This window comes from Manis pentadactyla, chromosome 6, assembly GCF_030020395.1.
Source record: "Manis pentadactyla isolate mManPen7 chromosome 6, mManPen7.hap1, whole genome shotgun sequence".
NCBI lineage: Eukaryota > Metazoa > Chordata > Mammalia > Pholidota > Manidae > Manis > Manis pentadactyla.
The window spans coordinates 157380588-157398586 of NC_080024.1; the positions used below are offsets into that span (position 1 = coordinate 157380588).

The 17999-nt window shown below is 44.4% G+C and overlaps 1 protein-coding gene across 8 annotated transcripts in view; it reads left to right on the forward strand.

Moving 5' to 3' along the window:
• Positions 1–266: 266 nt before the first annotated feature.
• ATP9B (ATPase phospholipid transporting 9B (putative)) overlaps positions 267–17999 on the forward strand; it is a 220758-nt gene continuing 203025 nt past the window's right edge. For all 8 annotated transcript variants that reach the window (XR_008998392.1, XM_057504303.1, XM_057504304.1 and 5 more), the window contains exons 1-2: positions 267–694; positions 16741–16914. Coding sequence is in view for 7 of the 8 variants with exons in the window: in XM_057504303.1 (XP_057360286.1) it covers positions 282–694; positions 16741–16914 (587 nt within the window). In the remaining variant the exon portion in view is untranslated. The remainder of the gene's footprint in view (positions 695–16740; positions 16915–17999) is intronic.

A 17999-nucleotide genomic window follows, 5' to 3' on the forward strand; every position in this document is an offset into this window, starting at 1 on the left:
GACACAGCGCAGGGAGCTACGTAGCGGGCAGAACACGGGGACGTCGCACGGGGTGGCGCACGCGGGGAGCCGGTACTCCCGGAGGGCGGCACCCCCGGCCAGGGCTGAGGACACGCCCCGCTTCTGCCGCCCGGCATCAAGACCGGCAGAGCGGATTCCGGAGGCGCGGCGATGAGTGGGAGGGGACGCCACGCGGACCGCGCCCACGCTGCCATGTTGCGCTGGGTCGCCAGCGCAGGTGAGCTGGGCATCAGCCATCTTTCTGCGCGCGGAGTAGGCGCATGCGCAGGCGCATCCCTCCCGGGGCCTCCAGCCGCACTACCTCCGATCACGCGCGTGACGCCATCTGGCTCCGACGCGCCGGAGGCGGGGGCCTCCGAACGCTGCCACCGCCCGTGCAGTCCTTCGGCGCGTGCTGTTGTCGTACGGCCCCGACGCGCGGTGACGCCATCGGGCCCCGACATACGGCGGGCGGGAGGGGCGCGCGGGCGGCGCGTCGGCCGCCTGGGAGCCGTGGAGAGAGGGCGGGGAAAGGCGGTGGACTGAGAGGGAACCCGGCGGGGCGGAAAGGTGGCGGCCGGAACATGGCACACCAGATCCCTCTGTACCCGGTGCGCGGCGCGGCGGCCAGCCGCAAGCGCGCGGCCTACTACAGCGCGGCGGGTCCCGGGCCGGGGGCCGAGTGGCCCAGCAGGTAACGATGGGGCCGCCGCGGTGCGCCCGCCCGCGCCCGCGGGGCCCTGCCGGACGGGGGGCCGTGCCGGGCGGGTCGCTCCGGCAGCCCGGGCCGGCGGGTGTGAGTCGTGGCCCGGGCGTGGCCCGGCTCTGCGCGAACCCCGGCGGGCCCGGCCCCCGACTCCCGAGGGACGCCTGCCGGCTCGGGCGGCTGCCCTGCCGCCTGACGGGCGCGGAGTCTGAGCGCGGCGCGCTGCGGGCCCTCGCACCTCGCGAGGTGACAGTTTTTACTTAGCGTTGGAAGTACACACATTTACGGAGAATCACTTGTTTTCACAAATGTAAAGCTCAAGTGGGGACATGTAGTTTGTGTACTAAGTACAGTTTTTACTTACTCGTGTTCACAGAGTACTTTCGGCTGACAAAAATTTTTGCTTTTGGAAAATGGGAAGCGGACACACAGAGAAGTAAAATTGTTGAACGGGCCACAATAGTTCACTGGTAGAATTAAAACGTATAGACCTTTGTTTTAAAATGGAAGTCTCAAACTCTACTTGGTTTTACCTGATATTTAATTTATTTCTCACCCAAAGAGGAGAATACTACATTTTATAAATGGTACCGTAATTAGAAAAAGAAACTTATGAAAAGGGTAACTACTGTCATTTATAGTTACTGGAAATTTATTCTGGGGGAATTGTAGAAACAATTTTCGATACATAAAAGAAAAAACTACAGATTTCAATATGCAGTTGCTTCAGGATTCGATTTTTAGGATAACTGTTGGCCATTTGAGATGCTGTAACATACAATCGAAGGAGTCCATATTACAGTGTTACAGAGCAGAATTAAATCTGTTTACTTGATTGCTAGTTTTATGATATTAGGTAACTTACTTAAATCATGGCCACTAATTTCGTGGGTTGTGAAATGGGGGATACTCTTTTTTTCTTACGGCATTGCTGAAGATGACAGGAGAACCTGGTAAGGTGCCCACGTTTAGTGTTTGCCCAGAAGTACATTCTCCAGAAGTATCTTTTCTCCTTTCCTCCCTAATATTACCTATGAGAGTAAGAGTAAATGAACTCTGAGTAGTTCATTTTAGGATATTGTTATTTGGAAATATGCAACGTATTTCACAGTAAATTCCCATCAATTTGCGTGTGTCAGTTTTTGCTTCATATATTTTGAGGTTCTGTCATTTGGTATGTTCTCATTTGGCATCCTATGTCTTCTGAGTGGATTGTTTCTTTTATGGTTGTGTAAAGTCCTTTTTCTCTGGCAGTTTTCTTGACTTTGAAGTTTGTTAGATAATGTAGTCCCTCCTGCTTTTTGTGTATTAATGTTTGCATGGTGTTAGCTTTCAGCCTATCTGTGTTGCTGAGCTTGAAGTGAGTTTCTTATTGAATCATGTTTTTGTTTTACGCACTCTGTCAGTCTCTGTCTTTCGTGTATCTAGACCATTTACATTAAGGAAATTATTCGTATGTTGGAGTTCAAGTGTCCCACCGAATTATCCCTCTTCTGTTTCTTCTGATTCTCATTCCTCTGTTTCTCTTCCTGCATTCCTTTGGGCTATTTGAACCTTTTTTTAAAAAACTCTCTACTGTGTTTTGGGTATAGGTCTTTGTATAGTTATGGACTCCTTGCTGTGGGTATTACAGTGTATACATATGACCCATCACCATGGTGTATTGGTTATCACTATTTTATTACCTGGAGTGGAGTGTGGAAACCTTACTTCACTTCTGTTTTTGTCCCTTTACCCAACTTCTCCCTCCATTCCACTTTAAATAACATGTCCTGAGCATCATATGGTATTCCACTTTGTTTAAGTCATCAAATATGATTTATAAACTCATAATGATAAGGATAGTTTGTATGTGCCCATATTTTTGTTTTTTCTGTTATTCTTCCTGATGTTCCAAGAATCTCCCTTTTTTGTCTCCTTTCTGTTTGAAGAATTTGATAACCATTCTTTGAAATTTTTCATCCTACAATGTATTTTTCCTTAATTCCTGAAAGATAGTTTTATTGTATGTAGGACTCCTGGTTGACATTTTTTTTTCTTAGCGCTTGAAAACTCTTGTTCCACTTCCTTCCACCCTTCATAGTTTCCAGTTAGAAGTCCTCTGTCACTCAGCTTGATGTTCCTTCACGCGTAATGTGTCATTTCTCTCTGGCTGCTCCTTTCAAGTTTTTCTCTTGTCATTAGTTTCAAGAAGTTTAATTGTGATGTATCTTGGTTTGGATTTTTTTGGATTGTTTGGTATTCAGTGAGCTTTGTTTCACCAAAATTGGGTTTTTAGCTATTATTTCTTTAGTACGTCATTTCCAACTCTCTTTACTTCTCCAGGATTTTTTGTTAATGTTACATAGTTTCTCTAGGGTTTTACTCTGTATTGTTCAGATTGTGTCAATTCTGTTGAATTGTTCTCAAGTTCCCTAATTCTGTCTTTTGCAGTCTTCACTCTACTATTGACCCTATCCAGTGATCTTTTTACTATTGTATTTTTCAGTTTTATAATTTCTGTTTGTTTCCAAAGAATTTGTAACTAAGTATTGAAACATTTTTATGTCTGCTCCTTAAAATGCTCGTCCTAAATTCCAATATCTGAGTCAGTCTTAGTTTTGGTGTCAGTTGATTATCTTCTCTAATTCTCATTGTGAGTGTTCTGGTTTTTGGAATGATGCATGGTTCCCAATTGTGTCCTGAACATTTTGCCCACTATGTTAGGAAGATATGGGTCCTGTTTATATCTTTTATTTTAGCTGGTGGTCATCCTGTGTAGATAAGCACATAAATTCTGGTCTACATCTGTGGGCTGTGGTTCCAATGTCTGCAATTTTCAGGAACTTTATGTTGTGGGTTTTGGCCTGCTTGGCTTATGCGGTGCTCCTGGTGTTCTAACTTGTGTCTGCATAGGCTGTTGAGGGGGGAATGTATTTCCTCAGAAGGGGCATCTCTTGGTAAGAGAGGGACATGTCAGCCATGTGGATGAAGGGGCTTTGTTGGCTGGGCAGTGGTTGTGGCTGGCTCCTCTCCCTGTGTGCCTCCTGGCCGCACTGGAGTGTCTGGGCAGGGGAGGAGCCTCAGCACCACTGTGGCCAAGAGGCCTTCTGAGCTGAGTTCCTCTGGCTGGTGCCCCTGGATGCTGTGGTGTCCTTGGCAGAGGATGGCAGTTTCAGACCATGTAGACGCAGTTTCCTGGCCTGGCTGCCCTTGGTGGGAGAGGGGAGTCTCAGGCCCGCAGGGTACAGAGGCTTCCTGAAGCCTCTAACCTCTTGTTGTGGCAGGGTTCCTGTAAGTAACTGGTGCTGCCCAGATGCTCTGGGGTCCCCTGGTAGGGCACGACGCCTCAGGTCCATGCAGAAGGGTGCTGTTTCCCATGGCCACTTGGTGACCTCTCTTGCTTATGGTGGTGTGTACTCTAGTTCCTCCAGGAGAGGAATGATCTGCCTGATCTGCCTTCTCTTGCCAGGTCGGGAGTTGAGGACCACCGGGCCTCTGTCCTTCCTTGAGTTGGCTAGGAGTGTGTAAGATGTTCGTCATGGTGTTCCTCCAGTCCTGGGTCCCAAGTCAGCCCAGTTCTCTTCCTCTTGCTGCCCCTCTGAATCACATTCCAGGGCTCTGCTTTGGCTGGTTGGCTCTTGCTTTGTTTCCATGGTTTGTAGTTGGACCTAGGTGAGAGTTGCAGGGAGAAATGAATCTTGATAGGAAGTTGTGCTTCTATATTATTTTGTGAAGTTTGATTGTATTTTATCATGGTAACAAAGATGTATAGTTTTAAAAGTTAAATGGTGATAAAGGCTTATGGTAATTTGCTGTTATTCTATAGCTAGTTTAGCCTTCTCTTATCCCAGCCTCCTGCCCCAGAGCCAGTTACTCTGGACTCTTCAGCTGTTTCTTCTGGTTTTTGTAAATGTCCACTTTCAGTGGCCGTATTCCTGACTGACACCACCTAAGACTACTTTTCTTCTGAAGCCTTCCATCATCTCTGCCCCAGCCAGGGTGGAATTAGATGTCCCTGCCAGGCTCCTGTAATGCCTTGTTTCCCCAGGGTACTGGTCAACCTTGACTAAAAGCTTATCTCAATAGACTTCACATTCCATGAAGAGTATGGCAATGAGTGTCAGATTTTACTTCTGATACTTGGTCTCCTGAGATGAGTTTGGAAGTGTTCCCTTCTCTTCTACTTTCTGGAAGACTGTGTGTATTCCAGTGAAATCTGGGCCAGGAGATTTATTTTTTGGGTGTTTTAATTTTCAAAATCAGTTTTAGTTATTACTGTGACATTCAGATAATATGCTTCATATGGGGTGAGTTGTGATAGTCTGAGTAGCTTGAGGAGTGGTCTGTGTCGGGTCAGTTGCCACAGCTATGTGTGTGCACACTTGTTCGTGCTATTCCCTTACTGTCCTCTGAGTGTCTGATTCAGATGGTGGTGGTTTGTGACTTCATGCTTATTGATGACTGGTCTTGATCTTTTCAGAGACCACGTTTGGTTTTATTTACTTCCTCTGTGGCTTTCTGTTTTCAATTTCATTGGTTTGTGCTCTTTATTTTTTCCTTCCCTTTGCTTGCTTTAGGTTTTTTATTCTCTTGTTCTTTTTTATAGTGGGAGCTTAGATTATTGACTGGAAACTTTTACTCTGTTTTAATGTAAGCATTTAGTGCTGTAAGTCCCTCTCGGTGGTGATTTATCTGTCCCACAGATGTTGGTATTTTGATTTCCTTTAAGACTTCCTCTGTGACCCATGGATTATTTAGGAGTGTGTTTGGAAAATTACTGCTCTCTTTCTGTTCCTAATTTCTGGCGTGATTCCTTGTGGTCAAAAATATGTTTTGTGTGATTTCATGCATTTTAAATTTGGAGCAGTTTGTTTTCTGACTGAGGATATGGCCTGTATTGGAAGAACTCAGGCCCTTGAAAAGAAAGCATGTTGTGCTGTTGTTGGGTGAGGCCAATGGTGTGAAGTTCCTCTGTCCCTGCTGGTTTACTGGCTAGTTGTTCTCTGGGTTGTTGAAGTCTCTGCCTGTAGTCATGGCTTTGTTATTTCTCCCGTTAGTTTTATCAGATTTTGCTTCATAGGTCTCATGTGTCCAGTGTGCGATGCACGCACTTGGGATTGCTTTGTGTCCTGATGGACTGACATGCTTGTCATTACGTAATGTCCCTGTTTGGCTCTAGTAACCTTTTGCTCTGGAGTTTACTTTTTCTGACGTGAATATGGCTTCTCCTGCTTTCTTGTGATTAATGTTTGTGTGGCATATGATTTTCCATCCTTTTAACTTTAACTTATTTATATTTGAAGTGAGATTCTTGTGGTTGGCATATGGCTGGCAGGTTTACATTTTTTACCCACTCTGGCAGTCTCTATGTATGATGGATGTATTTAGAACTTACGTGTTCAGTGTAATGACTGATAAGTTAGAACTTATATCTGCCATTTTACTGTTTGTTTTCCATGTTTCTGTTTTAATTTTCTTGCCATCTTGTGGGTTACTTGAATGTTTTTTTGGAATTTGTTTCACTTTGATTTACCTATGGTGTTTCCTAGGGGTAGTTTTAGGTGTTACATTATACGTACATAACTTAACAGTATACTTGGTCTGTACCCTTGGTTTTCTCTGGCACACAGTATAGGATGAATGAAAAGGAGAACACTGGGAACTCATTGTTGTGCGGCTCCTGGAATCCATGGTCCTTCCAGGTCTGCCCCTTCTCCACACTTCCCCTCCAGGGTTACAGCTGTGCTCACCGGGACTGGTTGGCAGGCGTCTACTCAGTGTGGCTCTGGAACTGAGAGGAGAGTGGCTTACCTTTGGTGTTTTATTTCTTAACTCTATTTCTTTCTGCTTTCATTCATTAACACCTTTCTTGATACAGTTCACATACAGCCTTCCATTTAAAGTGTAAAATTTTTATTTCACCATTTTGGTGTATTCACAGGTAAGTGCAGTCATCACCAAGTCAATGTAGGAACATTTCATCGCCTTCCAAAGACACCTGGCATCTGCATTTACCAGTATCATGATGTTCTCTTTATTGTCAAGGATAAGGATGCCGCTTTTTTTTAGTGTGTTACTAGGTAAATGAAATGTTGTGTATTACAACTAGTATTGAATAGTTCACCAGGAATGTGATTCTTGAGACTATTTTCTGTAAAGTCATGTGAAGTATCAGTTTCTTGTATTATGAATATGTGAGTGTAAGTCTGGGGAGAGGAAATCCTGGGGCAAAATACCTCTAAAAACCGAAATCAGTCAAAGGGAGAAATAAAGTCTAAAACCCTTTTATTGCTCACAAACTGCAGTCCAGGGCCCTCTCTCTCTGCTCCTGAAGAAGCAAGACAGCCAGCCCCTCCCATTAACCTCTCAGGTTCAGACACGCCCTTGGTTGCCCAGGTAACTACCCATTGAGGTGGAGATGAACTTCTCTCCACCCCTGAGGATATGCAAATACCCCAAAGCCAGGCCAGATACTCTCTGGTAAAAATGTTAGTTTTACCCACAGTGAGTTAAAGTTATTTGTCAATTTGATGTTTTTATTTTCTGTCTTTTAAATGGTACCTTCAAATTATCTTCACAGTGGAATGAAGAATGAATGACATTGCACATTTTTTTATCCATGGCTTTTAATACCTTTCCTTGCTTCTCTTTTTAGTGTGGTTTTGGGCCCTGCCTAGAGGCATTTGCAGTATTATAATACTTAAGCTTGAGTACTTGAAAAGAGACTCATGCTGAGGACTGATGGCTATTGTCTTGCTGTCTCTAAAATATTAGTATGTTTCTTGGTAGAGGCAACACAAATTTTTTTAATGCTAGTTTTCTCATTCTGGGTGTCTATACACAGTTTTCTCTGAATCTTAAAAGATTTTACAGCTATGATGATCTAAAAACTATTTTACAAGTTGTAAAGTTGAAACTTCGCCTTTACCTTGATGATTTACAATTGAAAGCTTTTTTAAGGTGCAGAAGAATTCTTAAGGTAGCATTTATCAGTGTGCCTAGGCCCAGGGTTTCTTGGAATCAGAGACATACTCTTAAGGTCTGTAGAGTTTCCTTTAAAGAGGATTTGTAGTTCACCAAGTTTTTGAAGTTCTTTACACTTGGCAGAATAAAAATGTTTCACTGAATTTTTCCCAAGTGACAGTGGCAGCATGAAGACAGAGTTGGTGATTGGGCACATCACAGTTGAGGGTCTGGAGTGTGTGTCCTGAGCTGCTGCATGGTCACCTTGACTGGATTGGCACTCACTCAGGGTTAGATATTGGACCATTAACTCTAGAAGTTTGTCTCCATTTGTGCATAGTGCGGGTGTAATTTCTCACGTTGAGAAATTGGTATTCAGGTTTCTTACAGAACATTGTGAGAGAGGAGTCGAGCTTCGAGGTTCCTGTGTACACAGTTCCGAAGGGGGCATCTCCCAACTGACCCTTGTCTTTGGTACTGTTACTTAAAAAAATGTTTTAAAAACAGTTCAACAGTTTATCTCCTCTGCTGCTGTAGGAGGGAAAGAGTCCCAATTTCTTGGTAGTTCATAAGTTTTGCTACTTATTAATGACTCTTCAGTAACACAGTTGAACTTGAAAGCTGTATTTGATGAAGGAAATACACATATTTTTTATAGCACTTTGCTGCTTTGTTTTTCTACTTTATTAACATGCTGGCAGAGGTTGGAAGTGTTTTATTTTTGATAAAGAAGGCTGAAGCATTAGGCATAATTTAAATGTATCTCTCCCTTTAATATCAGTTGACTTCTCAGAAATGTTTCCCATCAAAATGGAAACAATAAGCTATTAGATACTTAGATAAAAATGTGAGTTTAAGCTAGTTATTGTACTGACCTACCTTTACTTAGATACATGTAAATTATGTGCCTTCCAGCACTTGCATGTTTTGTTGAGAATTCCTAATTTTTTTAAAACCTTTGGGAGCAGTTAAGATAGCTGTCTTCGTTTCTTAGCATGGCAGTCCTCTTGGGTTTGGTATCATCGGTTCTGTCGTCTTTGTTCACATTGTTTTTACTCATTTAAAAAATGTTTCCAGAATTATACTTAATTGCTGGAAACGTTGATTTTTCTTGAGTGACAAACCAATTAAGTGTGTGTGACACTAGGCAACAAAGACCCTTACGATTTTCTGCTTATCCTGTCTCTGAAAAAATCCATTATTCATCATCTTATTGTTTTTAAATACTGAGGTAAAATTTTCAATACAATAGGAAAATTGCTTTGGAAATGGAATAAATTGCTTGCCAGTTCAGAGGCTCCATTTCCGAAGCTGAGGTTACTAAACATGATGTTGCTTATATTCATTATATTCCAGACCCATTGTGCTTCTTTCCTAGCACTAAACTTGATAAGATGGTGACTTTTGCTAAAATGCAGCACCATGCTGAAAGAACTTAATGAAAAAGACTAAAAATCTCATTTTGTATACTATATTATAATAAATTTAAGTGGTGTTCTGAATTTTAATTGCATTTTGTATAAATATTCAGTTTCTAGTTGAGTATTTTGGGATCTTAGTACGAAGAAAGAAGTCTGTGAGAGGAAGCCCATTAGTTCTGTTTTAGGCCTGTTTCTTCACAGATCATATAATTTTGTGCCTACGTCATCTAATTACTTAGTCATTTGTGGTAGGGGTGTTCTGTTATGGTATTGATACAAATTGGAGTTGCTTGTGGAAAATTAAATGGAGACTAATAGACGGGTTTCCTTTTGCTTGGTGCGGTAGGGGAGAAGCAAGTGACTTCTACCATATTTTCAACGGAAGTTTCTCTAACTTGCTATTTTTAGTGACAGTAGAGCACTTGATCGTATTTAACCAGTCTAATCATTGATACTAAGGCTTTTCCATTCTTTCTGGGTCCCATTTAAACAGCACAGCATGGTGATGGTCGTCTTTGTAGGCAAATCTTGTATACATTTTAAATTTTCACTGGCTAATTAGAACCTATGGTTATTTTCTCACACTACAAAAAAAAGAAAAAAGTTTTCAATGCTTCTTCACACACTGTTCTCCAAAAAAGTTGTTCACATTCTTATCAGCAATTGTCGGTCAAGCCAAATGTTAAGAATTATTTTTTTCACTTGTTTTAATTTGCATGTGTGGAAAAATTGAAGGTTCCTATGACCAGAATTCTTACCTGGCCCTGGTTGGCTAGCTCACTACACACAAGTGGGCAATACATTGTTATTGATTCTACATAAAGAGCTCCGCCCAGTGCTCGGGCTGCGCCCCTGCAGGAGAGCAGAGGCTGGACCTAGTGGCATCACTGAGGACAGAGACTGAGACGGCTGTGGGGGCGGAGAGGCCCGGAGGCAGTGACTGGCTGGCTGCATGCAGACCCGCTTTGAGTGGATGGAATTCTAGTGACTGACCTGCCTCCTTGGAAATAAAGTTGGGTATAAATGCTTTCATCCCAAGTACGTTCCACTGTCATTTTTTCTGTCTAACTGAATCCATAGTGAACTTGTCCAGGGCTGAAACCCATTGGCAAAACAGCATTTTGTAAAAGTCCTTTTTGGAAACAGAAATTATTCCCAGATTTACAGCTTTCCACTGACCACCCCTTCCGCTTAGAATTACAGTTGCTCTCCCAAGCCTGTGGCACTCTGCACTGCTGACCCGTCCGGTTGCACTTCATGTCACTACCCTGGGCTTGCCCGCCACAGCCCTGCTGGCTTTCTCTGCCCTTTTGGAGCCAGGGAGGCTTTGTAGCCCCCTTTTGGGTCTCTCCAGACCTTCCATGATGTGCTGCTTTTTGCCCACACGAAGCTTTTTGAGCCTCAGCTTCCTTCTGGTCTTACCACCTGCTCTCTGGTCGCCCCAGCACTTCTGAAGTAGCCTCTTCCTCCTTGTTTTTGTCCTGTCAGTACTCACACTGTGTGTGAGCAGGGGTTTCGTGAGCCTGTGTCCTGCCGTATCTGGGACAGTGCCAGCACATAGTAGGCCCTCAAGTGTTTATTAAATGGTTGGAGTTGCTAATGTGGCTGAACATAATTCTGTAAATATAGCTGCATTTCTTTTGTGAATTGTCTTTGCTCATCTGGCATTTGAAATGTTTGCTTTTTTGTTGATTTTTGATTTGTATGAAGAATCCTTTTTTTGTCATGTGCTGTAAATATTTCTCCCACTTTCTCACTTGCTTTCAAATATTCATTTTCAATGATGCAGAATACAGACATGCCTGGCACGCAGTAGATTTTGCCATCTGTTCTCTAGGCTCCTCGTCTGGAATTCCTTTCAGGGGTTCTTTTCCATTCTGGTTTCAGTCTGATTGATAAACCTGTTCCCCAGAAGAGCGTTCTCTTGAGTGAACTTGCCCTGTGTGTAAGGATCTGGCTTTTCTAGGGAATCATATCGTGTAGCACAGGAGCTGTGGCAGCTGGGGCAGCCAGGAGGGTAAGAGGAAGTGCCCTCATGCTAAGTACCAGGAGACCCCTGGCGTGGGCATGTCGGAGAAGTGGGTAATGATGAGGGGTATGCATCCTCCAGCAGTTACTGCCTGCTGGGGAGCAGGGTGTCATGAACGATACCCACAGAAATTTTTTTCTTTTTTTTTCTTTTCAGTGATGGTAAAGTATTTGCCATTGTGACCCAGTCTGAGCACATGGTATGGCACTAAGCACATTGGCATCCTGGGCAGCCACCCCGTGGCCGCCACAGAGCACTTGTCTTCCCGAACAGAAACTGCGCCCGGTGGACCGTAGCTCCCCATTCCTTCCCCAGTGCCTGCCAGCTCCTCGCTCTACCCGGTTTCTGTGACTTGACTACTCCAGAATCATTGAATGTTTGTCTTTGTATCGGCTTATTTCACTTAGCATAATCTTTTCAAGGTCCATGCTGTATCAGGCGGCAGAATTTCCTTTCTTCTTAAGGCATAATATCCCATTGTATGGATAGACCTCATTTGTTTATGGACATTTGAGTATTCTTTTTTTTTTATAGTAAAGTTTCCTATGTTAATTGCTTAAAACTAGGAATTAAATGAATATATGTGAAGTGCTTAGATTAATGCCTGATAGTCTAAGCTTTCAGTGAATTTTTGTTGCTGGTTCCTTTTCATTCTTCCCTCCCCCTCCTCTTCTCAACTTTGAAAAAACACTTTAGTGGGTGGCCCTGAAGAGAGATCTGGTTGGCCCGCCCGGTCACGGTTCCTTCACTCGGTCCTCTCTGTTTCAGGCACAAGTCTCGCCCTGGCTTCTCTTCCAGCCCCCCTTCCTTTTCTCTGGAGGAGGGCAGGGGCAGTTGCCTAGTTGGCTGGGAGGCGAGGTAATCTGAGGATCCAGATGCTTCTCTAATAGTGTCCAGTCAGGCAGTCCTTATTCTAACATCCCTTGACACCCACTTCCGGAGGGACAAGCCCTTCTGGGATCCTGAGGCTCCAGTCGATCGGTTCTCTGGCTTCCTCACTGCCCACTTCAGATTCTGCTCTCTTGGATCTGTTTAGCTATTCAACCATCTTCCATCGGCTTCCTGGCTTTCCACATTCTCTTGTTATCTCCTCTTTTGTTTTCTGTTCTTGCAGATTTAAGCTTTAAAAAAAAAACATTTTTTTTAATTGAAAGTGAATCATATATCCAATCTTCCATCTTTACATAAAACATTTTTTTTCATTTTAGGTATGTATGTCTGTTTCATTCTTCCCTTTTCTGAAGACTGGTTTTCTGGATTTCCTCCTGCACATGGTGGTGTGGACCTCCACCAGCCCTAATTGTAGGACACAATAGCTTCAGGTATCTTGTCGAAGGCTGCTGCCCTCCTCTCTCGTTTCCGGAATCATGTAGACAAGTGTGGTGTGGCTTGGCTAGGTTGGTGTGTGTCCCGACCAGGCAGGGCAGGGTCTGAACTCCCCACACAGCTGCACGGGGCCCCTGGGGATGAGGGCAGCAGGCCACCTGCCCTTCAGCTGGCCAGCTTCCCTCGCCACCACCAGACGCCCAGCTCCTTCCTGGCCGTGGAGAGCCAGGCCTGCTTTTTTCCAGCTGCTTTAGTGCATGTTTCACAGACCTCAAGCTGAAAGCTAATGAAACCAAACCTAACCTTACCCCCCTCCTGCTGGAAGCCTCCTCCCCCTGGTGTTTTCTGTTCTGCTGAGCGGTCCTGCTGTCCACCCTCCTGTGCAGACCAGTAGTCCTTAGTAGACCCTTGTGTCCTCTGGGCACATAGCAAGTTTACCACCTTTTCTGTCTGCTCTAGCTCTTAAATACCGGTCCTGTATTCACTCACATCTCTGTTTTCACACCAGTTCTTCAGCCCAAGCCCATCTCTGCACTGAAGTCCTTAAGTGGCCTCCCCACTGGCCTTGGCCTCTGCCCTGGCCAGGTCTGCAGGGCAGCTGGAGTGCACTGTGAGTCCGTATTCGTGCCTTGCCTGGAACAGGTGTCCTTCATTTGATTTTTGAGGCCCTTCACTGCCAAGTTCCTACTGTCTCTCCAGGCTCATGAGGTACCTGATCCTGTCGCCTGCACTGGGCTCCCTGGGGCTTTTCTTCCCTCCCAGGACACTGTGGTCATTCTGCACACACCCTCTGCCTTAGCCTGGAATACCCATTGGGCTGCGTTCCTCCTTCCCCTTTAGCTTTGAGCTGCCACCGCCTTGTAGGACTAGGTACTCTCCTGTCAGTTGTACACTGCTGTCATTTTAAATTTATGCATAATGACTGAGCCCATGAGTTGGAGGCTGTGTTCGTCATATTCTCATTGCAGGCACCTGTGCTTGGTGTTCAGCAAACACGCACCTGAGGACATGGGCTCAGTATACTCTTGTGACTTTCAGCACCTTTGTTCACATTCCTGCAATGATTTTGGGAACTGATCTCCTTAGGGTCCTCAGCATAATGTACTTTTTGTACTTCAGTGCTTTCAGAGGTCCCAGGGTGGGTACTTCTAATGTTAAATTATCCTGAGGGGAGGAAAGATCTTGGGTAGTTAGTGTTTGCTAGGATTCACTCACCATCTACTTAGGCTTATTCTTCTGACTGACAGCGCGAAGGTGAGTGGTTGTGCTAGCTCCCTGTGGTCAGTAGGTGTTTGTCCAATGAGCCTCTGGCCCTGCTGAGTGTCAGTTCCCGCCATGCCTGACTCTCTCTGCCCTGAACCCCCGGAGCGCCTGGGAGAGCCATGGCTCAGGGCTCTCAGCACACTTCCAGTCCCTGGGACAGAACGCCGTTCGCTGCCACTTACGTGGGGGCTCTGAGGGCTCTGGGAACGCTCTTACAAATAGGATTATCACACTGACTCAGAATACAAAGAAAATGAAATCATATCATTAATTGCTCTGTAATTATATTAGTTTCTTATTGCTGTTGTACAGTTATCACAGATTTAGTGGTTTAAAACAAATTTCTCTTCCAGTTCTGTAGGTCAGAACTGTATAGTCTTGCGGGGCTAAACTCGAGGTGTCCGCAGACTGTATTCCTTTCTGTCGGCCTTTCGGGAGAATCATTTCTGTGCTCATTCATACAGAATCCAGTTTCATGTGGTTGTAGAGTTGAGTCCTGTTTCCTTGCTGGCTGTAGGATAGAGGCCCCCCTGAGCTCTAAAGGTGTCTCCCTGCTGCTCGCATGTGGCCCCCACACCCTGGAGCCAGCAGCTGTGCCCTGAGTCCTCCTGCTGCCATCTCATGCCTCTTCACTGGCATGTCTTTCTGAAACCCATTCTTTTGCTCTCCACTTCCACTTTTAAGGGCCTATGTGATTACTTTGGGACCACTTGGTTTGTTCAGGATTCTCTCTTAATCTCCAGGTCAGCTGATTAACAACCCTAATTCCCATTTGCTGGGTAACTTAACATATTCACAGCTTAACACCAGGGAACAAGAAGAGGACCACTCTGTTATTCTGCCTACTGCAGTAAGTAAAAAGAGCTCAGAGTGATGTGTTCAAAAGGCTCTAGACCCAGACGGTTCACAGATAAACTTTACAAAATTTCAAGGACGAGTTTCCTTTTGTATAAGCTATAATAGAACAAATAAATATTGATTAAATTATAAGTAAATTATTAACTAATAAATGCAAAATGTATTAAAGAGTTTTACTCAGCTAACTGTGTTTGGCCGCCTTTTGGGGTAGCCAGTGGGTTAGCTGCCCGGGAGGCTGCAAAGAGCAGGTGCAGTCTGTGGTAGTGGGGGGTGTGCCCTGGGCAGACAGCTCACCCTGCCCCACCTGCTCTGGGGCTGCTTCCTCCATGGATGGGGCTGTCAGCCAGTCAGTGCCTCTGAGAGACTTGTTCAGCCCCAGTGGGGAATAGGTAGATGACAGAAAGTCATAATACGCAAGATAAGTATGGTCCCTGTAAGTTAGCATTATCAAATTACAAAGCACATTGGAAAAAAAAGAGATGCCATTTATGATAACATTATTGAAATTATACATTATTTAAGGATAGTTTTAAAATGTAGACATAAAACTTGAAGAGTATAAGAACTTTACAGTGAAGCTGTGTAGTGCCCACTCAATCAGTTCTTCCTTAATCTCCTTTATAAGTTCAATATAATTATTAAAATTCTAACAGGATTTTTTTTCTTGGCTGGCTTTGGAACTCTATGGAATGACTTAGAAGTTCAATAGGAAAAAAAAAATCAGCCTTTGGAAAGAAGCAGAGACAACTTTGAACATGAATTGTAAGGGGATAAGTTACATCAAGATACTAGGTTGCATTTTGAAGACATTTAAATTGTATTGATATCAGTGAAGCCAAGGGAAAAATTCCCCAAATTCCTCTAATACCCTTACAAGGCATTACAAATCAGTGTGGAAGAGATGGACTCACTGAAAATAATGGAGTTTATGGGCAAAAATAAGTAGGGCTACCTAGTGAGACCTGCTCAGCTTTGTGAGCCCGTCACTAATGAGACCAGTCGCAGTGGTGGTGTGAGCTGGAGGGGCCCATCGAGCTCCTGACCGGGGATGAAGCACGCCTTCAGGAGGAGACTCACTGAGAGGAGGCCGCGGGGGGCAGTGCCCACCAACAGCAGGGGCGCCGGGGGTGGGCACATCCGGGAAAGCCCAGCAAATGGAGTTTTCTGTACTGTGGGGGAGTCTTGGCCACAGTTTGTAAGTAGCATGGGACCCGGAGTGACACCTAAGTGAATAAGCAACAATGACAAGATGTAGTTTTCTTCCCCTCCTACATTTAAGTAAGGGGTAATGATACAGCACGGATCTGATGAGGGTAAGGTAAAGTTGCTTCCAGTGTTTTTGCTATTCATGGCACTTGCATGGGTGGAAGCTTAAATTTGAAAATTGGCAATAATGTATCAAATATTTTAGAGCTTATGACTTTATATAAACAATTCTAGGTCTGGAAATCTTTTAAAGAATTCATGTAAAAATATGGGGAAAGTTCTGTGCACAGATATTTTCACCGAAATTATTTAATGGAAAATTATAAATGTCTTCCCTGTCCAGCAGTAGAGGATAAATCCACTTGCTGGGGTATTGTTTAGTTACCAGATACTGAAAGATGATAGAGAAGCTTAGGTGGCAGGGTAGCATTGACCTTCTTGTCCGAGGACTTTTTTTCCATCATTGAATTACACGTTTAGATTCTTGGCAACCAGACACTTATTTCAAGAGTAAAATCCATGAGAACAGAGGCTTTGGGAATCTTGCCTTTTGACCTTTTCAAAGAATCTTAGGAGACAAAATACTGCGTGGCACTGTCACTCCATACACGCACATGTTCACAGCCCCCTCACATGCCCGTGTACGCTGTGTGCGCACATACACATACCGCTCCCTGGATTGCACATGGTGTTTGGCGCTGCTGAGCTGCCTGCTCACACTGACGGCTGCATGTGGAGGGTTCTGCTCCCGGCAGGGCAGCATTGGCCTCCTTGGGCAGCCTTCCCTTCCCTGCCTACCCTGGCTAAGTCAGTTCTTGCGAAAGAATGTTACATCACCATGCAGTTACTTAGAATGGCTTGCCACCAGTAAAGGCAGCTTCCTCTGAGGATAAGAGGAAAGTGTGATGGGCAGAACGGGCCAGCTCTTGCTTCGGCGACACGGAACACTGCCCGGCCGGCCTCAGTGCTCTGTTCTCTTCACCCAGGTACCAGCTGGAAGGTGAGTCTGCCCCTCTGGATGAGATGCCACTGATGATGTCGGAAGAAGGCTTTGAGGATGATGAAAGTGACTACCACACGTTACCCCGAGCCAGGGTCACTCGCAGGAGACGAGGACTGGAGTGGTTGGTTTGTGGAGGATGGAAGCTCCTGTGCACCAGGTTTGTTCCGTGGCTGCCTCATTTCCTGTGCACTGAGGTGACATGGTTACTCATAAGCGTAGCTCCTGACGATTGTTTTAATATCCAAGTAAAGAAGGAACTTCTAAATGGCATCATAGAGAGCATTAATAACAGTCAATACTGAGCAGTGCTAATCTGAAAGGCACGGAAAGTTAGGTTCAAATTTTTATGAGATGTTTTAATGTTTGTATGGTGGAGAAAAGTAGTGATTTTGTAAACAGTGCAGGTAGAATTAATTCTGGTCACAGTATTAGCATTTATAAACTGTTCCCTCCTCTTTCGTGTATAATTACACTCTGATCCAGCAAGATAGATGTGGACCTTTGTTATTGTTAGAGATGGACCTTCTTGTTGTGAATTACAGTATCATAGCACTATAGCTAGGTATATTATTAGACTTTAATGCTTTGTCTTGGAATAAGATTCTTCAGTTAATTTGATCAGAAGAAAATGAAGGTAAGAATACCTCATATTTTAAACAAGGCCACTGGTGGTTGAGATAAACTGATGCTCCATGCGACGTGTATTAAACTTGGTCACTTTGACCCCAGACTCTGGTACATGCAGGCACACTGTGTGTCCAGAACACTGCTGTCGACTGCACTGGCAGCCCCAGGGACAGGCAGGACAGGGTTGCAGCTGATCCATGCCATGTGACTTGAGCAGAGCATGTCAAAGAAGTTTCAGCTTTTAGTCTTCTGCTGTTCAGGGTTGTTGTTAGTCGTGAACTTAACATCTATTGTCAATAAAAGGAAATAAGTAAATACAAAAAATACCTTGTTTATTGTCCTCACTATTGCTTTAGAAGTTTGCAAAAGGATGTTTTTATAACTTTGAAGTGGTATTTGTGTTCCCTGGACTCCAGGGATTCTGAAGAGTCTCTCAGAGCCTGGCAGCATAGTCAGGAGGTGTGGTTGAGGGGGATTTAGGCTCACTGCCCCTTTCAGCTTCCAGTTAAAATAGGTTCTGTCTGCCTTGTGTATTGTAAGCTTTTCATATGAAGAAGGCATTTCATGGCTAAATAGTATTTTAGAGATCTGACTTGTGATACTAATTTAACATCG